This window comes from Phoca vitulina, unplaced genomic scaffold (genome assembly GCF_004348235.1).
Source record: "Phoca vitulina isolate PV1807 unplaced genomic scaffold, GSC_HSeal_1.0 scaffold3, whole genome shotgun sequence".
Classification (NCBI taxonomy): domain Eukaryota; kingdom Metazoa; phylum Chordata; class Mammalia; order Carnivora; family Phocidae; genus Phoca; species Phoca vitulina.
This window is the reverse complement of record NW_022589706.1, coordinates 67617340-67644367: the sequence shown is the minus strand read 5'-3', so window position 1 is coordinate 67644367 and position 27028 is coordinate 67617340. Positions and strand designations below refer to the sequence as shown.

The 27028-nt window shown below is 34.4% G+C and overlaps 1 protein-coding gene across 6 annotated transcripts in view; it reads left to right on the top strand.

The window, feature by feature from the left end:
- Nucleotides 1-26448, top strand: part of SNCA (synuclein alpha) — a 157710-nt gene extending 131262 nt beyond the window's left edge. For 5 of the 6 annotated variants that reach the window (XM_032400822.1, XM_032400819.1, XM_032400818.1 and 2 more), the window contains exons 5-6: nt 9599-9682; nt 11909-12810. In XM_032400822.1, coding sequence (XP_032256713.1) covers nt 9599-9682; nt 11909-11941 — 117 coding nt within the window. In that variant the 3' untranslated portion in view covers nt 11942-12810. Of the gene's footprint in view, nt 1-9598; nt 9683-11908; nt 12811-24181 lie in introns of those variants that run through there. The other variant, XR_004298884.1, reaches the window with a different exon arrangement.
- Nucleotides 26449-27028: the final 580 nt, after the last annotated feature.

Below are 27028 nucleotides of genomic sequence, written 5' to 3'. Positions count from 1 at the left end.
GAGCTTATGTTGAGAGGAACTCACCAATGGCCCTCAGAAATGGTGAAAAAGACAATGAACTCAAAAGCATTGGTGAGGCATTGTGCCTCTGTTTCTTGTTGTCCTTGAAGGCTGTCAGAAGTTCACTTTAATTGTCAATACTGCCACCAAATCTGTTAAAAAAAAACAACAACAAAATTCAACTGAGCAAATTTGAAGATCTAATTAGCTTTACTTAGTGATTCATGAGTCAGGCAAATAGAATGGAGTTCCATCAAGCTGTAGGAAAGGAAAGATTTTTAAAGGCAGAGAGGGAATGGAGTGGGGGGAGGAAATTATTAACAGTGAATGCATTGTTTTAGGCAAGGTTACACTCCTAAGGGGAACAGAAATGGTCTAATAGATTACCTCCTAGTGTAGACGAGGAAATTAGTATGCTGGTTAAATTTATATTCTTGGGGGTGTTAAAACTGCAGTTAGGTTAGGTATTAAGACTTGGTTTACTGACATGGGTCTTTAACATAAGTGATTCTGTTTTGGGCCTGTGGTTTTCTTTTTAACAACAGGTTTACTTTATTTTTCTCATACTTGACTATCACTAAAAGTTACCTAAATACTAATAGTACATTAATGATATCTTTTGTTCCTCATTAAAAGATGAATTGCTGCCCCATTTTTTTCACTAAGGCTATTTGGTGCTTAGAAAAAGCTTAAGAAATTTGCCCAACATCACAAAAGATCTAGAATCTGGGAAATCAGGAAGATATGGCAGAGTAGGAAGATCCTGAACTCACCTGGTCCCTTGGACACACCAAGATAATAGCTACATCTGCTATCTCAAAGACTTGCAGAATAGACTTTCCACAGTTAATAAAGAGGAGGCCACATGGAAGAGTGTAGGAGGGGATGATGCAGATAGTTGGGAACCAAACCCCCAGTGAGACTAATCACAAATGGCAGGGTAGGGGGAATGACATCACAAACAGAAGAAACAAGAACAAACCCCACCCCAGACATGGGGGATTAGCACTGGGAAGATGAGTCCCTTTGGCTTTGAAAATGAGTGAGGCATACTTTGTGAGCTTTTACTATCAGTGGAGCTTAACTCCAGGTACTTTTAAAATCAGCACGCTTAGTTTTGGGAGAGCTAGAGGGTGATACGAACCTGAGTCCCTGCCCTTAAAGAACCAGCATAGCAAATAACCCAGAAGAGAAAAACATAGATGCAGCAGTTTAAGTAAAACCTGTGATATATATGAAGGAGAGTTATTTACTAATCTCAGAACGTGTGCTGAAGGGGCAGGGTTCTTGAGGAGACTTATCCAAGAACAAAAATGCCAGTGGGTACCATTTATCTTCCTATCTCCCAGACTAGATAGCTGAACACTTGCAAGAATCAGTGTGAACATTCTCCGCCTCTCTTGCTACGCGATGAGCCTGGCACCCACATTCCCCTTCAGACCCACCCTAAGTCACCTGTGTTAGCAGGGCATCCCTCCAAAGCAGCTCCTGCCCCAACACACCCTGTAAGTAGCTCCGGCAAAGGCTGTTGCTATTCCAAAGTGATTCCTTCCCTGGCTGGAGGGGAAGAAAACTACAATACACTAGCACACCCACAGTTCCAGCAGTGGAGCTTTTAAACTGAGTGTGCAGGGATAGTGCTTTGCCTTTTGGTGCACCTGTATTCCTAGCAGACAGACTAGGTATAGAAATCTGGTCTGACTGTCAACCTTACCCATCACTGAAAGCCTCTCAGGAGCCCAACCAGGAGAGCATTTTGCTGTTTGGTGCATGTGCACCTGTGGCAGACAGACTGATTGCAAACAGCTAGCCTGACTGCTGACATGCCACATCTTGACTGGTGCATCCACAGCAGGCAAGTGGGTCATTGCAGCTCACTGGACTAAAGGCAAATGCAGCTCAGCCACAACAGTAGGGTATACACAGCCCACATAGGAGACATCCCTGAAATGCCTGGTTCTGGTGACCAGGGGACATTATGCTACAGGGTGCCACAGGACTTCATAAGGCCACTACTTTCAAGACCAAGAGACGTAACTACCATTCCAGTACATCAAAACAAACACAGAGTGAGGCAAAATGAGGAAACAGAGGAATATGTTCCAAATGAAAGAACAGGACAAAATCACAGTAAAAGAGCTAGATGAAATAAGATAAGCAATATGCCGGATAGAGAATTCAAAGTAATGGTCATAAGGATATTCATTGGACTTGAGAATCTGTGAGACCTTCAACAAAAAGATAGGAAATATAAAAAAGAATCAGTCAGAGATGAAGAACTCAATAACTGAAATTAAAAAAATATACTAGAGGGAATCAATAACAGGTTAGAGGATGCAAAGAATGAATCAGTGATCTGGAAAACAGGGTAAGGGAAAGAAACCAAGCTAAACAGCAAAAAGAGAAATTAAAAATGAGAATAGGTTGTGCAGCACCTGGGTGGCTCAGTCAGTTAAGCGGCTGACTCTTGATTGTGGCTCAGGTCATGATCTCAGGGTTGTGAGATCAAGCCTGTGTAAGGCTCTGTGCTGGGTGTAGAGCCTGTTTAAGATTCTCTCCCTCTGCCTCTACTCCCCCACTCACTCTCTCTCACTCCAAAAAAAAAAGAATAGGTTGAGGAAATTCAGCAATTTCAAGTGTAATTAACATTTGCATTATAGGGATATCAGAAGGAGAACAGAGAAAGAAGCAAAAAATTATTTGAAGAAATAATAGTTGAAAACTTTTCTAATCTGAGGAAAGAGACTGACATTCAGATCCAGGAAATACAGAGAACCACTAACAAGATTAACCAAGGGGGTCCACACCAAGACAAAATATTAAAATGGCAAGAAAATAGTTCTAAACAGAGAATTTTAAAAGCAGCAAGAGAAGAGAAAACAGTTACATATAAGGGAAACCTTAAGGTTTATCAGCTATCAGCTGATTTTTCAGCAGAAGCTTTGTAGGCCAGAAGAGAGTGACATGATATATTCAAAGTGCTGAAAGAAAGAAACCGCAACCAAGAATACTCTTTCCAGCAAGGTTATCATTCAGAATAGAAGGAGAGATAAGGAGTTTCCCAGACCAAAAAAAGTTAAAGGAGTTCATCACTACTAAACCAGCCTTCTAAGAAGCATTATAAGGAATTCTTTGAATGGAAAGAAAAAGCCATAACTAAAAGGAAGAAAATTATGAAAGAAAAAGATTCACAGGTAAAAGCAAACATGTAATATAGTAGAATAATTATTTGTAAAACCAGAATGGAGATTAAAATGCAAAAGCACTTAAATCAATTATATCTACAAAGGTCAGTCAAGGGATTCACAAATAAAAGGATGTAAAATATGACATCACATACATAAAAACTGCTTTTAGAATGTGTTCAAACTTAACTGACCATCAAATTAATAGAGACTGCTATACACATAACATGTTATATATGAGCCTAAAGATAATCACCAATCATAAACTTATAATAAATGCACACAAGAAAAGAAAGGAATCCAGACATAACACTAAAGAAAGCCATCAAACCAAAAGGGAAGAAAGCAAGAGAAGTAAGGAACAGAGCAGAATGACAAAAACAACCATAAAATAAATTACAAAATGGCAGTAAGTACATTCCTGTTAATAATTACTTTAAATGTAAATGTTCTAAATGCTCCAATCAAAAGACACAGGGTGATTAAAGATAGAAAACAAGACCCATCTATAGGCTGTCTATAAGATACTCACTTCACACCTAAAAAGACATGCAGATTGAAGGTGAAGAAACAGAAAAACATTTACCATGAAAATGGAAATGGAAACGAAAAATCTGGAGTAGTAGTACTTATCAGACAAAATAGAATTTAAAACAAAGACTGTAGCAAGAGACAAAGAAGGGAACTACATAATGAAAAAGGGAAGAGGACAAAACAATTGTAAATATCTATGTACTCAACATGGGAGCACCTAAATACATAAAGCAACTATTAGCAGACATAAAAGGAGAGATTGGCAGTAATACAGTAGTAGTAGCATTCTTTAATACTCACTTACATCAATGGATAGATCATCCAGGCAGAAAATCAACAAGGAAACAGTGGTTTTGAACAACAGATTAGACAAGATGAATCTAATATATACATACATTCATTATTTATATATATTTAATATATATTTATTAACATATATTTATCTATAAATAATGTATATATGTTATATATACACTATATATTTAGATGGACTATATATATATAGTCCATCTATAAATAGAAGAAAATACATTCTTTTCAAGTGCTCATGAAACATTCTCCAGGATAGCAGGATAGATCACATGTTAGGCCACCAAACAAGTCTCAATAAATTCAAGAATAAAATTATATCATATATCTTTTCTGACTATAATGGTATGAAACTAGAAATCAATTACAAGAAAAAATCTGAAAAAAAAAAAAAACCCACAAATACATTGAGGCTAAACAACATGCTACCAAACAATGAATGGGTCTACCAAGATCAAAGAAGAAAAATAAAATAAATGGAGACAAATGAAAATGAAAACACAACAGTCCAAAATCTTTTGATGCAGCAAAAGGAATTCTAAGATCAAAGTTTATGGCAACATAGGCCTACCTTTTTTTTTTTTTTTTAAGATTATTTATTTATTTATTTGACAGAGACAGTGAGAGAGGGAACACAAGCAGGGGGAGTGGGAGAGGGAGAAGCAGGCTTCCAGCTGAGCAGGGAGCCCAATGCGGGGCTCGATCCCAGGACCCTGGGATCATGACCTGAGCTGAAGGCAGATGCTTAAGGACTGAGCCACCCAGCACCCCAACGTAGGCCTACCTTAAGAAACAAGAAAAATCTGAAATAAACAGCCTAACCTTGTATCTAAAGGGGCTAGAAAAAAAAAGAAAAAACAAAGCCCAAAGCTAATAGAAAGAAAGGAATAATAAAGATTACAGCAGAAATAAATGAAATAGAGACTAGACAAATCAATAGTAAAGATCAATGAAACAAAGATCTGGCTCTTTGTAAAGGTCAACAAAGTTAAAAAAAAAATCAACAAAGTTGATAGACCTTTAGCCAGACTTATCATGAAAAAAGAAAGAACTCAAATGAAATTAGAAGTGGAGGAGAAATAATAACACAGCAATACAAAAAACTATAGGTGAATATTATGAAAAATTATAGGACAAATTGGAAAATCTAAAAGAACTAGATAAATTTTTAGTAAAATATCATCTTCTAAAACTGAATCAGGAAGAAATAGAAAATTTGAACAGAGTGATTACTAGCAATGAAATTGAATCAGAATTAAAAACTCCCAGCAAACAAAAGCTCAGGACAAGATGGCGTCATAGGTAAATTCTACCAAACATTTAAAGGGTTAATAACTATTCTTCTGAAAGTATTCAGGAAAAAGAAGAAGAGGGAGGAGGGGAAGAGGAGGAAAACTTCCGAATTCATTATACAAGGCCAGCATTACCCTGATACCAAAACCAGACAAAGACAGTGCAAACAAAAAGAAAACTATAGGCCAATATCTCTGATGAACAAAGATGTAAAATCTTCAATAAAATATTAGCAAACAGGGGACACCTGGGTGGCTCAGTTTGATTAAGCGCCTGCCTTCAACTCAGGTCATGATCCCAGAGTCCTGGGATCGAGCCCTGTGTCAGGCTCCCTAATCAGTGGGGAGCCTGCTTCTCACTCTCCCTCTTCCTCTCCCCCTTCTGGTTCTCTCTCTCTCTCTCTCTTGTGCTTGCTGTCTCCCTCTCTCTCTCAAACAAATAAAATTTTTAATAAAAAAATATTAGCAAACAGAATTTGACAATACATTACAAAAATCACTCATCACAATAAATTGGGATTTATTCCAGGGATGCAAGACTGGTTCAATATTTGCAAATCAATCAGTATAATACATCATATTAACAAGAGAAAGGATAAAAACCATATGATCATCTCAATAGATGCCAAAAAAACATTGACAAAGGACAACATCCATTCATGACAAAAAACTCTCAACAAACTTAGGTTTAGAGGGAACATACTTCAACATAATAAAGAACATATGTGAAAATCCCTCAGCTAACATCATACTCAGTTGTGAAAAACTGACAGCTTTTCCCCTAAGACAAGGATGTCCACCTACCACTTCTATTCAGCATGATACTGGAAGTTCTAGCTGCAGCAATCAGACAAGAAAAATAAAAGGCATACAAATTGATAAGGAAGAAGTAAAACTTTCACTATTTGCAGATGACATGATACTATATATAAAAAACCCTAAAGACTCCACCAAAAAAAAAACTGTTAGAACTGATGAATTCAGTAAAGTTGCAGGATACAAAATTATGTAAAGAAATCTGTTGCATTTCTATACACTAATTACAAAGTAGAAGAAAGAGAAATTAAGAATACAGTCCCATTTACAATTGCACTAAAAAGAATTAAATACCTAGGAATAAACTTAAGAAGGTGAAAGACCTGCACTCTGAAAACTGTAAAACATTGATGAAGGACATTGATGATGATACAAATACATGGAAAGATATTTATGCTCATAGAAGAATTAGTACTGTAAAAATGTGCATACAACCCAGAGCCCTCTACAGATTCAATGCAATCCCTATCAAAACGCCAATGGCATTTTTCACAGAAATAGAACAAAGAATTTCTAAATTTGTATGGAACCACAAAATATCCCAAACAGCCAAAGCAATCTTGAGGAAGAACAAAGCTGAAGGTATCACCTTCCCAGATTTCAAGATATACTACAAAGCTGTAGTAATCAAAACAGTATGGTACTGTCACAGAAATAGACACATGGATAAATCAAAAAGAATAGAGAACCCAGACATAAGCCCATGCTTATATGGTCAATTAATCTACAACAAAGGATGCAAGAATATACAATGGGGAAAAGACAGTCTCTTCAATAAATGGTGTTGGGAAACCTGGATAGCTACATGGAAAAGAATGAAACTAGACCACTTTCATATACCATACACAAAAAATAAACTCAAAATGGATTAAAGGCCTAAATATGAGACCTGAAACCATAGAATTCCTAAAAGAAAACATAGGCAATAATTTCCTTGACATCAGCCGTAGAAACATTTTTTTAGATATCCTTAGGCAACAGACACAAAAACAAAAATAAACTGTTGAGACTACACCAAAATAAAAAGCTTTTGCACTATCAAAAAGGCAACCTACTGAATGGGAGAAGTTACTTGCAAATGACATATACAATAAGGGTTAATATCCAAAATATATAAAGAACTTATACAATATCAAAAAAACAGTGCAATCAAAAGAATGGTCAGAGGACCTGTGTAGACATCTTTCAAAGAAGACCTACAGATGGCCAACAGACACGTGAAAAGATGCTCAACATCACTAATCAACAGGGAAATGCAAATCAAAACCATAATGAGATATTTATTACCTGACACCTATCAGAATGCCTAGAATAAAAAAGAAGAAATAACAAGTATTGGTGAGGATGTGGAGAAAAAAGAAACCTATGCACTGTTGGCGGAAATGAAAATTAGTGCAACCAGTCTGGAAAACAGTATGGAGTTTCCTCAAAAAATTAAAAATAGAAATACTGTATGACCCCATAATTCCACTACTGGGTATTTACCCAAAGAAAATAACAACACTAATTTGAAAAGATATATGCACCCCTATGTTTATTGCAGCATTGTTTACAATAGCCAATATATGGAAGCAACTTAAGCGTCCATTGTAAAATGAATGGATAAAGAAGGTGTAGTGTATTTACACACACAATGGAGTATTACCCATAAAAAAGAACAAAATGTCGCCATTTGCAACAACACTTCTTAGACCTAGAGAGTATAATGCTAAGTTAAATAAGTCAGAGAAAGACAAATAAGTGATTTCACTTATATGTGGAATCTGAGAAATAAGAAAAATGAACAAAGAGACAGACTCTGAAATTCAGAGAACAGGTGGTTGCCAGAGGAAGGGTGGGTGGGGAATGGGTGAACTAAAAGGGATTTAGAGTATAAACGTCCAGTATAAAATAAATAAGTCACAGAGATGAAAAGTACATAGGGCACATAGTCAACAAGATTATAATAACATTGTTTGGTGACAGATGGTGATTATACTCATCATGCGTGGTAAGCACTGAATAATGTATAGAATTGTTGAATCATTATGTTGTACACCTGAAACTAATATAACACTATATGTTACTTGTACTTCAATTTAAAAAGTCTAGAATCTAGAGAAGCTAAGATTTGAACTCAAGTCTTGTGATGCTACAGACCTCATAACTAACCACAATACAAGAGAACCTATATTCTTGACTTGTGCTAAGAGGTGAAATAGTATCTTTATTCCACATTTAGAAGTAAGGTATTCTGGGAAGGGCTTATATTTTATTTCATTTATATATAACTTGGACTGTTTTGGTTTATAAAAAGGGAGTTGGGCAGGAGAAGATGATCTATAAACTTCTCAGCCCAGTTAACATAAGCATGAGGTTTAGTTTGACTTTTCACATGGGCAGCCATTTCTTTATCTCTCTGCCTACCTGTCAGTCACTTTCATGATGGAGACAGGAGGAGCTATTATTTACATCAGGCATATTTTTAAACATAAGCGACATTGGCTGAGGGAGTATTTGATCTCTTTGAGTAAGTCCATTTTAGGCTCACATTGCCTCTCTGCTTTTTCAATTTTCAGTGAACTTTACTGGAATAAATGCAAGGCAACAAAAGGTATTTAATGAAGGATACTAGTGAAGACCTGAGTTCAAGTTGAGTTTTATGGTATCTTATTTCTAAGGAGAGAGATCTAGGAAATTTATGGATCATGTATTTGATTCTCTCTCTCTCTACATATATATATATAGTGATATATATATATATAGGTAATATATATTTATATAGTTATATATATATTTATATAGTTTCAATTTTGAAATTTCAGAAAATAATTTCTTTGCCATCATTTAAAAATAAATTATAAAATGTGTATGCTTTTACATTATAAATGGTTATATAAGTTAACTTACAAAAAAGTAAAACATAACTACCCAATAAAAAGTGCTTTTAATATTTTGTTGGATTTTCTTCAATCTTTTTAGCTTTGCATCTGAATAATACATTGGTTATGTCCATAATATATACAACTTTATATCTTTCTAAACATGCTATTATAAATAGGTTCTCATTTTGTTATATAATTCTCATGCTATAGTAAATACATATCTTCATAATAATTTATTGAATAGATTAATTATAATTTTCTAAACTTTTCATCTTCTATTGAACATTTAGGTTAACAATTTCTTTTACTGCTATCATTGATGCTTTGAAAAACATCTTTGGATGATAGCTTTGGACTACTTCCTGGGTAGTAAATTACTTGGGCAAAAAATTTGTACATTTTTAGTGTTAACAACACATACCACCACAATATTTCTGCAAAGGTACTATATAGTTTAGAATGCCAGAAGTAATATTAAGGAGTGCCACTTTTACAACATTCTTACCAGTATTATACATAAGATGTTTTTAAAGTGTGCTTAATTTTTAAAAAGTAAAAACTAGTACCTCATCATATTCCTTTTGTGCTTCCCATTTAGAGTGAAGAAGGAGGCCCACAGGAAGGAATTCTGGAAGATATGCCCGTTGATCCTGACAATGAGGCATATGAAATGCCTTCTGAGGTAAAATTTTATATACCTACAACTCTAAAAATAAACTTGAGGACTTCAAGTTGGGTCTTTTTAATAAGCAGTACCGAAAATCTGTCACTGTCAGATTTTCCTTCCATCTGTCCTTAATGAAAGTGATTTACTCTCTAGCGGGACAAATTGGCCAAATCCAAAATATATATTGTGCAGACAACTTGAAAGCTAGAAGTGGTTTTTACATTTGTAAAGTGTTGTTTAAAAAAAAAAAAAAAAGCAACAGAGATACTCTGTGGTTCACACAACCTAATATATGTACTTAATGACCCTTTACAGAAAGTGTTTGCTGATCCCTGCATTAGAAAATTATTTTATTAAAAACTTTACTTTCTAAAATAAATCCCCAAATGGAAAGTTGGAGAAATCAACTGAATGCCTCAAGTAATTATTATTTGCCATACATTTCCAGCAAGATATTTCCATGGTAAAATAAAAGTTACCCACAAAAATTATAGAGTAGAAATATGATAAATGCATGGTTTGCAGGAACTGATGTACTTCAATCTAGCCTTTTGATGATTAATTTTAATTTGAAAATAAGTTTCTTTAAAAGAAGATGTATCTTAAGGAAAATTTAAAAATACTTTTAAATGAATGCAGCTGACTCAAGAAGAAATAGAAAATCTGAATAGACCTATAACAAAGTAAAGAGAGTGGATTATTGTTAAAAAAAATCTACCCACAAAGAAAATCCCAGGACCAGACAGATTCACTGATGAATTTTTATTCCTTCACTTAAGGAATAATTAATAACTATTAATTACAATTAATACGAATTAATTTCTCTTCAAAAAAAAAAAAGAGGAAAGATTACTCCCCAACTAATTCCATGAGGACAGTATTACCCTTATACTGGTACCAGACATCACAAAGAAGATGTATTATTCATTAAAAATTAAGTTAAAATGTCTTCAGTTAGGTTATATATTATTCTTCATGGCATCAGTTAAAGGCATAGTGATAATCCCATTTATAGAAATTGAGATTAAATTGTTTCTTAGATTTTACAAAAATTTTTGAATCTTTTTATGCACAGCACAATGCTAAATACTATAGAAAATACAAGAAGTTTAATTGATAGTACCAGGACACAAGAAGTTTACATTCTAATGATTTGATAAAAACAAATACAAATTTACTCCTTCATTTATTCATGATGATTCCTTTAAACATTATTGACTGTCTTCTATGTATCAGGCATCACAGAGGCAAAAATATTCAAGATACACAAAAAAAGTATAATATTTTACAGGATCTGGTTAGAGTGATCAGGACTTTTTTAGAAGAGTTGGTATTGATCTGTGTCCACAGATGGGGGGGGATGGGAGATATGATAGACCAAAATGAAAGAAAGACATTCTAGCACAAGGTAATATCAGAAGCAAAGGCATGCATGTCTAAACATGCATAAAGATATGTCTGAGGAACAGTGAGTAATTAAATAGGATTTGAGGTTAGGGAACAGAGACTAGTGACATATTAAGGCTGCAGAGATGGGTCAAAGATAAGTTGTAGAATACTAGAAGAACCTTTCCATTTAAGTTTGTACTATATTCAGAAAGCAACTTGAGTTATTGAAGGTACATTTGTTCATTTTAAAGCAGGATCATAATTAGAGTTGTTCTTTAGGACTAATCTGACTGCTTTAGTTAAGATCTTTAATATTTTTATTGTAGATGCTATCCATATATTGTATGGGGAGAGGGGGGTTTAGAATAAAAGTAATAATTGAAGCCATGGATGAAGAAGACATTTTCATTGAGAAGCAAAAGGAAAGAAAATGTCACTTGCCTTTAAATGTCTTTGTCTCATTTTAAAAATTAGAGGATCTTAGCCCTTGAAGAGGCTTTTTAAGCCACTTAATTTGTCTCTCAAAATGTACAGTTGAGGAAACTGGGAGCAATATAGACAAACTAACTTGTCCTACAGGACTAGAACATATGATTGTTAAATGTCATCTGAAAGTTAAATTCAGATACCTGAACTCTGAGCAGCATAATTCACTTTTATATTTGACAGGAAGACAAAATTATTAAAAATGAAAGTATACTGTGTGTAACTGAATAGTTGCAGAGCTGTTATGAGTATAACCTTCATTCAAGGTGGTGAGGCATGTCCTATCTCATTCACCCTAAATCCTTCATTACTGATGACTAAAACTAATAATACTGCATGTTTTCTTTCTGATTTTCTTCATATTAGGAAGGGTATCAAGACTATGAACCCGAAGCCTAAGAAATACTTTTGCTCCCAGTTTCTTGAGACCTACTGAAAGATGTTCCATCCTGTACAAGTACTCAGTTCCAACATGCCCAGTCATGATATTTTCTCAAAGTTTTTACAGTGTATTTTAAACTCTTCCATCAGCAGTGATTGAAGTTATCTGTACCTGCCCCTACTCAACATTTCAGTGCTTCCCTCTCACTGAAGTGATTATATGGTAGCAGGGCCCTTGTGTGCTATGTGATACTGTGGCTTCAAATCTAAAATGTTAAATTAAAACACCTAAGTGACTACCACTTATTTCTAAATCTTCACTATTTTTGTTGCTGTTATTGAGAAGTTGTGATTTACTATCATATACTATAAGATTTCTAGGTGTCTTTTAATGATTATTTCTGTTTAAAAATAATGATGTGTTGTGAAATTTGTTAATATATATAATACTTTAAAACGTGAGCATGAAACTATGCACCTATAAATATTAACTATGAAATTTTACTGTTTTGTGATGTGTTTTATTAACTTGTGTTTATATATAAATGGTGAAATTAAAATGTTATCTCATTATAAAAATATTAATCCCATCTCACTTTAATAATAAAATCATGCTTATAACCATATGAACTGAAAACTGACAAAATTAAAGTTCTTGACGGCCATTTGAAGGAGAAGGAATTTTAAAAGAATTAAGCAGACAAGATGGAACATTAACCCTTTACTCTGGGAATTCACTGAAGCAACACTACCCAAAGTATCTTCTGATATGCAGTGGTGTCTTAAGAAGCTATTCAGAAAAAAATGGGTTCCATGGAACAGTAAGTTTAACAAATGATTTTGACTATGTCTGCTTCAAGTATTAATAAAACATATTAGCATGTTAAGGCTCCGAGAGAATCTGGTTAACTTTGTTTAACCCAGCATTTTATTTTTATTTTTAAATCAAATCTCACCGCCATCACCCTCGGAAATGTCTTTAAACATTTCTGGGAACTACCAAACCATTACCTTAAGAAATGTCAATTTAAATGGATACATTCCTAGAAATATATCTTTCAAAACTGAATCAGGAAGAAATAGAAAATTTGAAAAAAAATAATTACCAGCAATGAAACTGAATTAGTAATCAAAAAACTCCCAACAAATAAAAGTCCAGGACCAGATAACTTGACAGAGGAATTTTACCAAATATTTAAAGAAGAGCTAATAATTGTTCTTCTCAAACTATTCCAAAAAACAGAAGAGGAAGGAAAGCTTCTAAGTTCATTCTGTGAGGTCAGGATTACCGATACCAAAACCAGACAAAGACACGGCAAAAAAAAAGAAAACTACAGGCCAATATCTCTGATGAACATAGATGTAAAATCCTCAATACAATATTAGCAAACAGAATTTGGCAATACTTTACAAAAATCATTCACCACACTAAATCGTGATTTATTCCAGGGATGCAAGGGTGGTTCGGTATCTGCAAATCAATCAGTGTGATACATCACATTAATAAGAGATGGGATAACCGTATGATCATCTCAATAGATTCAGAAAAAGCATTGATAAACTATAACATCCATTCATGCTAAAAACCCTCTGCAAAGTTGGTCTAGAGGGAACATATTTCAACATAATAAAGGACATATGTGAAAATCCCTCAGCTAACATCATACTCAGTTGTGAAAAACTGACAGCTTTTCCCCTAAGACAAGGATGTCCACCTACCACTTCTATTCAGCATGATACTGGAAGTTCTAGTTGCAGCAATCAGACAAGAAAAATAAAAGGCATACAAATTGATAAGGAAGAAGTAAAACTTTGACTATTTGCAAATGACATGATACTATATATAGAAAACCCTAAAGACTCCACCAAAAAAAAAAAAAAAAAAACTCTTAGAACTGATAAATGAATTCAGTAAAGTTGCAGGATGCAAAATTATGCACAGAAATCTGTTGCATTTTTTTACAGTAATAACAAAGTAGCAGAAAGAGAAATTGAGAAAATAATTTCATTTACAAATGCACCAAAAAGAATAAAATACCTAGACATAAATTTAACTGAGGAAATGAAAGACTGTACTCTGAAAACTTTAAGTCACTGAGGAAAGAAATTAAACATTACACAAATAAATGGAAAGATATATTGTGCTCATGAATTGGAAGAATTAATATTGTTAAAATGTCCATATTACCCAAAGCCCTCTACAGATTCAATACAATTCCCATCAAAACGCCAGTGGCATTTTTCACAGAACTAGAACAAAGAAGCCTTAGATGTTTATGGAACACAAGTGACTCTGAATAGCCAAAGCAATCTTGAGAAATAAGAACAAAGCTGAAAGAATAATGCTCCCTGATTTCAAACTATATTACAAAACTGTAATAGTAACAACAGTATGGTATGGCACAAAAGCAGACAAATAGATCAATGGACTAGAATAGGCACCCCAGAAATAAACCCATGCTTATATAGTCAATTAACCTATGAGAAAGGAGGCAAGAATATATAGTGGGGAAAAAACTGTTTCTTTAATAGAGAAAACTGGACCACTATCTTAGAACATATAAAAAAGAAATTCAAAATGGACTGGAATGTAAGACCTGAAACCATAAAACTTCTAGAAGTAAACATAGGCAGTAATTTATTTGACACTGGTTTTAGCAATATACTTTTGGGCCACTTTCTTCAGGCAAGGGCAACAAAAGCAAAAATAAACTATTGAGACTACACCAAAATAAAAAGCTTTTACACAGTGAAGGAAACCATCAACAAAATGAAAAGGCAGCCCACTGAATGGGAGAAGATATTTGCAAATGATATATCTGATAAGGGGCTAATGTCCAAAATACATAAAGAACTTATACAATATCAAAAAAACAAAAACAAAAACAAAAAACAGTGCAATCAAAAAAATGGGCAGAGGACCTGAATAGACATTTTCCAAAGAAGACATACAGATGGCCAGCAGACCCATGAAAACAATGCTCAACATCACTAATCATCAGGGAAATGTAAATCAAAACCACAATGAGATATTACCTGACACCTGTCAGAATGGCTGGGATCAAAAAGACAAGAAATAAAAAGTGTTGGTGAGGATGTGAAGAAAAAGGAACCCTTGTGCACTGTTGGTGAGAATGAAAATTAATTCAGGCAGTCTGGCAAACAGTATGGAGTTTTTTCAAAAAATTAAAAATAGAAATACCATATGATTTAGTAATTCCACTATTGTGTGGATTCAAAAAGATATATATACCTCTATGTTTATTACAGCATTATTTACAATGGCCAAGATATGGAAGCATTGCAAGTGTCCTTTGATAGATGAATTGACAAAGAAAATGTGGTATATGGAGTATTAGTTATAAAAAAGGATGAGATCTTGCCATTTGTGTCAACATGGATAGACCTAAAGCGTATTATGCTAAGTGAAGAAAGTAAGAGAAAGACTAATATCATCTGATTTTACTTACATGAGGAATCTAAAAACAAACAAACAAACAAACAAGCAAATGAAGAAACAACAAAAATACAGACTCATAAATACAGAGAACAAACTGGTGGTTGCCAGAGGGGAGGTAGGTAAGGGAATGGGTGAAATAGATAAAAATGATTATAAGGTACACACTTTGAGTTATAAAATAAATAAGTCATGGAGATGAAAGGTACAGCATACGGAATACAATTAATGGAAAAAATGTTGATTTTCTAGATTCATAAAAATCTCATGAATTCCTTTAAATTCTGAATATATGAATCTCAGGATACTTTTTTAGGGATGGTTTTTCTATTTAGGAAAGATTCACTAACTCTCCATGGGTGCTGACAGTAAATTTGACTATGAAAACCCTACATAAATTAATTGAAAAATTATTTGGTTTATCTTTTTAATTATTCAGGAGAAAAATAGCAGTTACTTTTTGAAGTCACGAGTAGAAAGTATAATTTTAAGAAGATTCAGAGGTGCTAGGAAGTTTGTATGTAATTGTGAGTAATTTGATGTATATTGAGCATTGGCAAGGAAAGAAAAAGGAATGACTGCAATGACTATAAGCATGATCACCAGAGAAACTTCCTTTTTTGTCTAATTGGAAAGGGACCACGTTGAGTGTTAAACTGTCTGTGTAGTCTTAAACTGGAAAGAAGTGATAAGTTTCTTGTTTTATTTCGGTACATTAATGAGTATTGCTAATTAGGAAAACAGCTTGGAAATTAAAATATCTTTGTTCAAAAAGTATTCTAGTACTAATACACACCAGTGGTGGTTATCTTGTGCCAAGCACTTAAACAGAAAGTTGTATAAGGCACACAAGTCTTTTCGGGAAGGTTATCTCATATCCACTGCTGAGGCATTCACCTGACAGGTAGCGTGAGGGTTACTCTGGTTCTAGGTTTACTTTGCAGATATCATTCCCTCAAGTTTGAGTTATTCATCCCATATGACTCCATGGGAGCTTTAACAAAACGAGTCAGGGTGGGCTTTGGCACCCAGATGGCAACATGACAATCTAATATGTGGTTTGGCCTTATAAGTTGGATTTTCAGAATCTCTCCCCTAGTGTGAGGGGCAAGATATGTTTACTCATCTTTCTGGCTCATGCAGTAGGCAACAATTGGATTAAACACACACACACACACACACACATACCCCTCAAGGGCAACCATTAATTCTCAGAAATAGTGCTGTCTATATCCATACTGAGAAAGAAAAACATTTTTCTAACAGCAAACTCTATAGACTCCTCTTCCAGTGCACTGACAGTACTCTGTTTTTATCTGGGATGAGTCATCTCACTGTTTTCTTTGTGTCTTGGGCAGGAGTGTGACAGGAATGGCATTTTCTTGTGAGCTCTGTCCCTGGCATTGGAAGACAAAATATGTTTTTTATTACTGTGTCAAATACAGATATGTGATTTATCAATATTAGCTCATTTAATTCTCAAAACAACCCTAAGTTCCATTATTATCCTCATTTTATACTTGAGCAAATTGAGGTTCCTGTGGACTAAGTAACTTTCTCAGAGCCTCATGGCTAGTAAGTAGCAGAGCCAGGAGTCCCAATTAACGTAGGGCCAGAGTCTGTGTTCCCCCCCAGTCACCATTGTCTCTCCGAGTGAGGACATACAGCTATGTAAGAGAACCCTGCAGAAGTTTAGGGAATGGGGCAGTAGCCTAGCTTTTCTACATATAATTATTAGAGTATTTCTATTTTTCTTCAGATGTCTATGTCTAGAATAAGTGATACTCATATATATGGAGACATATTTCTAATTCTAGAAGAAATTAGCCAGCCCTGATTCCCCTGACTGACATTTCCTTATAATTAAATTACGCATAGCCTGATAATAGAACCAAGTTATTTATTTTTAGTGGAAAATAAAAATATTAATATAGTAAAAGCAGTCTACAGTAAGGAAAACTTTGTCATTTTTTTTCTGTTGAATCATGGGCACTTGCCTTCTGTCAAATGGCATATATATATATGTGTGTGTGTATATATATGTACATATATATATACATACACAAAGTATATATATAAATATATATCATATAAGTAGGATTTTCAATTATACGTACTTAGTAAAATAATGCCTGAATTTACATATGAATAAACCAGAAAGGGCAAGAATTAAGAATTTGTATTTTTAAATAGTATTAACATAATATTTTATAATAAACTTTTGATTTTCTACGTGTGTCTTTTTGATACAGTAATGCTGCATTTTATTATTTGAGTAAACCTAGATTTAAAGAATCCAAAAGCAATAGATGTAATACAAACTATTTCAAAATATGATATTTGTTCTGATGTTTCTTGTATAATTATCTAAGATTTCCTTTAATGTTTCTTTGTTGCTAGAGCACTATCTTTGATTATTTTAAATCCAATAGCACAGATGGCATATTGGAAGTAGTTAAAAAAAATTTCTTCAAAAGAGCTTGAGTTTGAGCCTCTAATGAGTTTTGCTGATATAATATACTCCTAAAGTCAGGTAGGATTGCATAGGGGATTTCCAAAGTTGTCCTGCCACTATAAGTTAATATACTGGGGTAGCTTCTCTTATGAACCTTATGATGAAAACGTATCCTCAATTTCCCTTAAAGGTCAATGACCAGAAATCTTCCACTGTTTCTATGGCAACACAGCAAGATACGGTGCCTTGGAAATGGGCTGCATTTTAATTAGGTTCCTCTAGGGCTTCCTAACTGCCTTTTGTAGGAAAACTAAATACCAGGTTGCCCTATGTCTTTCAGTGGGATGAAAGCTAACCCATGTCTGCAAATGTCAAAGCTAAGCTTGGCTCCAGTACAGTCAAATCTAAACAAATAATAGTGCAGGTCTATTTGTTTATCTTAGAAAAGAATACAATACACTTTACCTAAAATAGTCAACGATGTTTGCTTAATCAGGCTGGCAGGAGTAGTAGTTAGGAATATTGGATTTAAAACTAGACTATGTAGGCTGACTCAGTTATGTCACTTCCTTTTTTACTTTGAGCAAGTTACTTAATCTCTCAGTGCCTCTATTTTCTTGTCTGTAAAAATATAGATAATAATAATGGTGCCTCATAGCATTGTCATATGGATTAAATAAGTTAATATAAGTAGAATACTTTGGGTTAGGCATAGTCCTTAGTAAGTGATCGATGAGCCAACGATGCTAGTAGTAGTAGTAGTAGTAGTAGTAGTACTGGTAGCAGTGGTAGTACTGGTAGCAGTGGTAGTGGTAGAGTACACTGTATTTTTAAAGGCCAATAAGAAATATTTAAATGCTCAGATATATTCATTTGTATTTTCTCTTAATAAAATTATTAATAGCCAAAGCGATCTCAGGTAAGAACAAAGCTGGAGGCATCAAACTTCATGATTTCAAACTATATTACAAAGCTATATATAGTAAGCAAACCAGTATGATGTTTCATTAAAACAACATAGGTCAAGGGAACAGAATAGAGAGCCCAGAAATAAACATATGCTTATATGGTCAACTAATTTACAATAAAGGAGCCAAGAATATGAAATGGAGAAAGGACAGTCTTTTCAATAAATGATATTAGGAAAACTGGACAGCCACATGCAAAAGAATGAAACTGAACCACTACCTTACACTATATGTAAAAATGAACTCAAAAATGGATTAAAGACTTACATGTAAGACTTGAAACCATAAAACTTCTAGAAGGAAACATAAGTGGTAAGCCCTTTGACATCAATCTTGCCAATGATTTTTTGGATCTGACACCAAAAGTAAAGGCAACATATGCAAAAATAAACAGGTGGGACTACATAAAACTAAAACGTTTCTACACAGCAAAGAAAACCATTAACAAAATGAAAAGGCAACCTAATGAATGGGAGAAAATATTTGCAAACCCTATATCTGATAAAGGGTTAATATCCAAAATATATAAAGAACTCACACAACTCAAAAACAAACAAGAAAAACTAATGTGATTTAAAAATGGGCCAAGGTTCTGAATAGACATCTTTCCAAAGAAGACAAACAGTGGCCAACAGGTACTTGAAAATGTGTTCAACATCACTAATCATCAGGGAAATCAGTCACAATGAGATATCACCTCACACCTGTTACAATGGCTATTATCAAAAATACAAGAGATAACAAACATTGGAGAAGTGGAGAAAAGAAAATCTTTGTGCACTGTTGGTGGGGCCACTATGGAAAACAATATGAAGGTTCCTTAAAAAATTAAAAATTGAACTACCATATGATCCAGCAATTCCATTTCTAGGCATTTATCAGAAAGAAACAAAAACACTACCTTGAAAAGATACCTGCATCCCATGTTCATTGCAGCATTATTTACAATAGCCAAGTATGGAAGCAAACTAAATGTCCATCAATGGATGAATGGATAAAGAAAATGTGATGTGATTTGTCTACATAGTGGGTTATTACTCAACCATAAAAAAAGGAAATCTTACCATTTGAGACAATTTGGATGGAACTTGAGGGCATTATGCTAAGTGAAATAACTCAGATAGATGAAGATAAATAGGGTATCATCTCACTTATATGTAGAATCTAAAATAACAGTGGAATTTATAGATAGAGAAAATAAATAGGTGGTTGCCAGAGGCGACAGAGGGGGAGGGTATAAAATGAGTGAAGGGAGTAAAAAAATACAAACTTCCAGTTATAGAATGAATAAATCATGGGGATGTAATGTATAGCATGGTGACTATAGTTAATAATATTGTATATTTGAAAGTTTTTAACACAAGGAAAAAAATCTGTAACTGTCTATGGTAATGGATGTTAATTAGACTGTGATCATTTTGCAATATATTCAAATATTAAATCATGTTGTACCCCTGAAACTAATATAATGTTATCTATTAATTATATCTCAAATATATAATTATATATATTATATAATTATATATACACACACTAATATATATATATATATATATATCTCATAGTAATCAAGATTAAAATGATGGTAGAAACACTTCAGAGACTTGAACAGAGGTTATTAACTAATAGCTATGGGAGAATTTTAATGGTTTAATGACCGCTATGGATATTAGTAGACTATCAACTAGCACCAAAATAACTTGGGAAAGCATAACTTACTAAGAGGTGAATATGCACTAAATTATAAATACTTGCTTTACAGAACACATCTATCTTTAGATTCAGCTATACTCATCAAGCCACATTCTCTTCATATCAAAGTGAGATTTTTTTTTTTAAGATTTTATTTATTTATTTGAGAGCAAGAATGAGAGAGAGAGAGAGAGTACATGAGAGGGGGGAGGGTTAGAGGGAGAAGCAGGCTCCTCGCCGAGCAGGGAGCCCGATGCGGGACTCGATCCCGGGACTCCAGGATCATGACCTGAGCCGAAGGCAGTCGCTTAACCAACTGAGCCACCCAGGCGCCCTCCAAAGTGAGATATTTTTGCTATTTTTACAATATATTCTCTGATTTGGGTTCTGATCATTAGAAAAAAGGAGAAGCATATTTGGTCCAAAACAGGTTATCATCAACCACCGGGGACAAAAAGGCACTTGAATCCACCCATTTCCTAAATCTCATCCATTCCCTAATATCTTTCCCCCAAACCCCTGACATTTGGTAGTCTCATTTTTGACCCAAAAGGAAGCAACATTTTACCTAACAACTTCTGCATTACACTAGAAGCCACAGAAATACTAGCAATTACAATGGTTCCAGGAAAAGTATTGTTTCTCTGTGGTGGAAATCACTGCTGCAAAAGAGCAAGTGATCTTGTAAGATGCTTGCCATGGTTCTGTATGGTCAGATCATCCTCTGTAGCATGTACTGAACATCAATCAGTAGGACAATGCACACTTGCCTTTTTACCCTCCGTACTGTTTGACACAGCCTAGGGAACTAAATCAGAGTAGCAGAAAATTATTATTCAATGCTGTATTTCCTAACAAAGATCAACTCTTGTGGTAGAAATAACCAAAGATTAAATCCACACAGATGAGCATCTAGAACATATTATTTGTCATATGAGACCTCTCCCTAATCTCTATGGAAATGGTTAAGGCAAGTCTTGAGAGGCTGCCAAGCATTTGTAATTCAGCAGAATTGACTCCTGCTGTTGAAGATGAAGTGCCATGTTGAATGATGAGAAGTCTGGCAAGTCTTCTTGGCAAACTTCCCCAGCAATAAGTCATGGGCACCCTTAGTGGCTTGTACCAAGCTTTCAGCTAGGCTGTTTGCCTGACAATTATGAGCAGGAGTGTAAAGCTGAGATAAAGACCTTTTCTATAATGTTTAAAACCTCATCCGAACCAGAAGCAAACACATCATTTAAAGCAATTGTAAATTCTGTATTGTTAATAAATGATTCTGAGCTCCAGTTATCACAACAATGTTTAGGGATGAAATATTGTGGATACTTGTTGCCATTCTGATAAGAAGTTTGGCACAACTCAAAGTCATGTTTAAGAACAGCTCTGCAAATCGGGCGCCTGGGTGGCTCAGTTGGTTAAGCGACTGCCTTCGGCTCAGGTCATGATCCTGGAGTCCCTGGATCGAGTCCCGCATCGGGCTCCCTGCTCGGCAGGGAGCCTGCTTCTCCCTCTGACCCTCCCCCCTCTCATGTGCTCTCTCTCTCTCATTCTCTCTGTCTCAAATAAATAAATAAAATCTTTAAAAAAAAAAAAAAAGAACAGCTCTGCAAATCAGTATTAAGGTGTTTTGATCTGGCTGTTTTGTTACTGCCCATGGTGAGAGTAGACATTCAAATGCTACACTCTGCTGGGTTTTTCACTATCAGACTGAGTTCCAGGTCATTAGACATAGCTTTTAGCCATTACTTTCATGCCAACAATCCCTGGATGCACTAGAAACAGTTTGTTCAAAGTAATTCTTTCTGGAATAAAAAGGATTTTCACATAATAGACACCTTTTTATAGACGATAACTCATATTGACGGTTTGCAATTGACTTGAATTCCTTGAGCAGTTTCTTTACTGACAAGCCTTCCCATTCCTACTCCCACACACACCCATCACCAGTTTAAGACAGACCAACCTATAATCTTGCATATTTAACTGTGGAATACATTCAGTATGAAGGTGTTGATGTTTTGATCTTTAACATTTAGTATCTGTATAATGTTCCTGACTCTGAATGCATTTATCATTTATATCAAAGTTACCTCCAAAAAATTCAGACAAGAATTATAATAAAACAAACAAACAAATCACCAAATCAATAAACAAAAAACCCATCAAACCAAATTGTAAAATAAACCTGAATTTTTTTTAAGATTAATTTATTTATTTGAGAGAGAGAGAGTGTGAGAGCAGGGGGAATGTCAGAAGGAAAGAGAATCTCAAGTAGATTCCCCACTGAGCATGGAGCCTGATGCAAGGCTCAATCCCGAAATCATGACCTGAGTTGAAACCAAGAGTTGGATGCTCAACTGGCTAAGCCACCCAGGTGCCCCCTGAAAATTTTTTAAGTGACAAATTATTTGTAGAGAGTGGAGAAATAAGTCTACTGAGGATATGGTGTGGAATAATATATTTAAACTCTACACTGAGATCTAAGTTTCTTGGTAGCAATATCTGAATGGGAAACACAAAGATTATATAATTTCCAATGTCTGCAGAAAGAAGATATTTTGTTGATGGTGGTGGTGATTATTATTATTTTGCAGAGGAGTAGAAAAGCCCTTTTAATTTTTCCTGCTTTTATATCCAGTAGAAATTTCTCACCAAAGAACTCTTTTAAAAACAAAACATGTCAAATGGAACACTTCCAAATCGTAACTCCCTATAGTCAAAGACATATTCATAACCAGGATCATTGCTGAGAAAGAAATAGTTAAAGTCCCAGGCCACCCAAAGGATGGGTGACTGGGCAAACCATACTGTCTTCCCCTTCAGTGCAGGCCCACGTTATGGGCAGAACAGACAGGGACAGATGTTTCAGTTTATCATCCCTTCTAGGTTTCTAAAAGCAGTGAGCCAAAGTCCCAAGCACTGCCTACTCAGTGACAGAATTAAAAGCATTACTTTTCCTCAAGGAGAAGGCCCTATGAGGTGATCCGTACAAATTGGCAAGGTATCTTATGACATTCAGGTAGAGCAGGCTCAGATATTTGTAGTACAGGACACCTTTGGGAGGAACAACGTTTTGAAATTTACTCATCTACAGGAATAATGAAATGCTGGGAAGAAGTCTAGAGATAGAGGCAATAGGGAGGAAACTATACAACAAATGACAGTGCGCTAAGGGTCCAACAAGAAGCCAGGAGCATTCAGGTGAAATGCAGTGCTAGGAATATAGGAACAAGTACTATTTGTCCAGGCAGCAAAAGAGAAGTCTGACAGCAGAAAGCAGCGCTCCCTCCACCCCACACCAGAAATTTAGTAGTGCAATTCCAGAGCTTTTGGTATATTGGCAATACGAGGGTCAGGCTGCAGACCAAAAGACTAGAGTTTTGCATAGATTAACAATAAACTCTACTTAAAATGCCTTATCAGTCAGGTAGCCCAAAATGTCAGCCTTGACTCAGAAGCAGTTGGCAAAATAATAAGCAGAGTTCTTACTACATGTCTGACACTTAGAGAAATTTAAACATTTTAAGAATTGGTGTTGATAATCTTATACAGAAGCAAACAATTTCATATATACCTTAGGCCAAGGTAAACCAGAAATATGAAAAATGTCATTTTACAATGTATTGGGGCCTCACAATCTCTAAGATACAATGCATTCTTTAATTTTTTGTTTTGTTTTCTTGCAGGGAAGAATCAAAGCCCCCAACTATAAATTCCAGGGAGCAGATTAAGTAGCATTCTGCTTTCTGAAAATCCTCAAAGCACACATTTGAAAAAGTTTAAATTCCTGGGTGGAATCTTGACCGCATTTATGTTTCCTGTGGTTATCTAGCTACTTTCATTTTTGGTGGATGCCTTCATCTTGTTAAGTTCAGACAGGAGTTGTGAGTGAGTTCACTGTAGTAAAAATCCCCAAGTGACAGCAAAGAGAGAACTGTTCAAAACAGTCTAGATTATTAAAAGTTACAAACAATTAGGAGTGAGTTCAGGTCAAGATTTAGGATCCAACACAGATGTAGGAAGAAAAATCAATCTCCATCGTTCTGTACATCGGAATCTATCAGTTAGTGCTGACAGCTTTTCCAGAAGATTAATGCCACCTTTCCTCCTCCTAGAGAAGCCCTGTCCCACTGTGACCACAAAGTTACAGATTGGCTGAGGGTCAGAAAATCATCTAATTTTTTAACTGTCCAATGCCTTTGTTTTATAAAGAAGGAAACACCCAAGATTGCATGGTCTTGCCACTTTGGATAGAATTAAAACAAACTTTCAACCAATAAAATATTGCAGCAAAAATTATTAAAGGTGAATTCTACCCTAACTCATAGCGATATTCTAATACATAATTTCTAGAAGGAATAAAAAATATTAACACTAAAATCCAACATACACTGGAAGCATAATAATGCTCCCAAATGGTGATAATTCTTCTGTACAACAGATTTAGGATTCACTCTTTCTGGCTCCTTTGAACCATTGCATCCACTCCTATCCCCATACCTTCCTTATTGCTTGTGGGGGAAAAAATGTAATTTTTAAGTAATTTAAGAAAGGTATAATAAATGACATGTAAGTGTACAAGAAAAGAAACATAAAATTCCATGTCTAAATTTTAAATGCAAAAATAAGAACTTATTATTTAAGTAAAGAATGACCCATATACTCATACAAATATAATCTTATCAAGTTTCTTACTGAACACATTTTAGGGCCCTTATTGTACAGTTCCAGGTAGAATCTTGCATAGAGTAAATATCTGAATGAATGAATCAGCTATTAGATGTTATTAATAAACATAAAATATCTTGTCCTGATTTATTAAGATTGAGATATATTAAGATTGAGATAGAAAGAAACCCATTTGTACATTCACTAAATATGGAAACATGATTAAAATGTGTTATATCATTCAGGTATACAATTATTATAAGTATAGCATAGATAACATTTCAAGTGCCTACCATCAAGTAGAATGACATTTACTTTTGAAATGCTATTTCTCTGTTCTTTAAACCATGACCAATTGTCTTGATCCTTTAAATAAAGGGACTTTAGGTCATTGGAAAAAAAAAAAAAAGGCGAGTGCTTATCTTTAGGAAAAGAAAAACAGTCATTTCAGGACACCATCAGCTTAAAAGAAGGCAGCACTTTTTTGGGAGTATGTTTGACATTTTCCACATATTTCAAGAAGGTCTTAGTGATCTAAAATTGTAGCAGATGGAATAGCAGCAGGTGTGAATTCAGCAAATATACAAGAGACAAGATTCTAAACTAGGCCAGTCACTTAAGGCCTTTGACAATTGAGGTTAGGGAATAGATAGACTAGAAAAGATATTAAATAGTGTGTGTGTGTATATATATGTGTAAGGCATTAAAAATTATGTATTTTTCTATATGACATGCCATGGATCTAGATCCTAGGACAGAGACAATAACCATGTGAAAACAGAGGTCAGAGATACCAAAGTAAAAAAGAAGAACCTCATTTCCAGCTACTATGCCAACTAATTCAGTTACTGTACTTTTAACCTTTGGAATATGCTTTTCTAAAGGCAAATTCTTATTTATTTTGACAACCTCATCCCAAATACTTGTTCTGCCAGCTATTTTGAAATTGTTTTAAAAAATGAAAACATACTATTTTTAAATCAGAATCCTTGGGTTCAAATCTTATCTCTACCACATTCTACCAATGTCATCCTAGGAAATATCTTAGTCCCTCTGAAAATAACATGTAAATTGGAAATAATGGAACTTATATACATGGTTGTAAAGACTAAATAAACTCTACTATAGTTAAATTACTCTTAATACTTAGTATTTCTTCATTTCCATTTTCTCATCTTCATTGTTATAAAAGTCAAAATTATAAGAGTAAGATGTAATATAATTAAAATGTCATAAATATTATTCAAATAAATATGTATTCCAAATAAATATATCTGCTTGAATTTAAAATGTAGTAATTCTTTATATTACTATGGTGAATATTATTTAAAAAGGGGGGAACACCTTAAACAATAAGAGCTTAGGGCAAAAGAAACGGAAAGAAAAATGTTTTAAATAGATTCCAACTTTGTTATCAGTGTAGAAATACCTTTCTGTACATTCTGTTGAAGAGAATTGGATAATTTCCAAAAAGCCTTTTGATTCAGTAAGAGATACATAAACAAATTTAAATTAAATTGCAAAGTAAAATCTTTTTGTTTACTTACACCATCCTAACATGTGGAGGAAAAAGAAAAATGATAGAAAACTCTTAAGTCCTCCATCCTTAGACATACATTTGAAATAGACTGCACACTAACCAAATATAGCATGCGTTTTGTACTTTTGGCTGCAACAGAGCACAGAAATGTTTTACAAGCTGTTGAACTGTCTCAATATTATGCTTGTGAGGTTCAGTAATATAAATGCAGTAAGGAAATTCTAATATATCCTTAAATTTTATCCACCAAAGAAATACATTTAAAATTTTGGTTTCTAAATAATGTATTTCAGAATATACAAGAGGAGGAATCATCCTTGGCTTT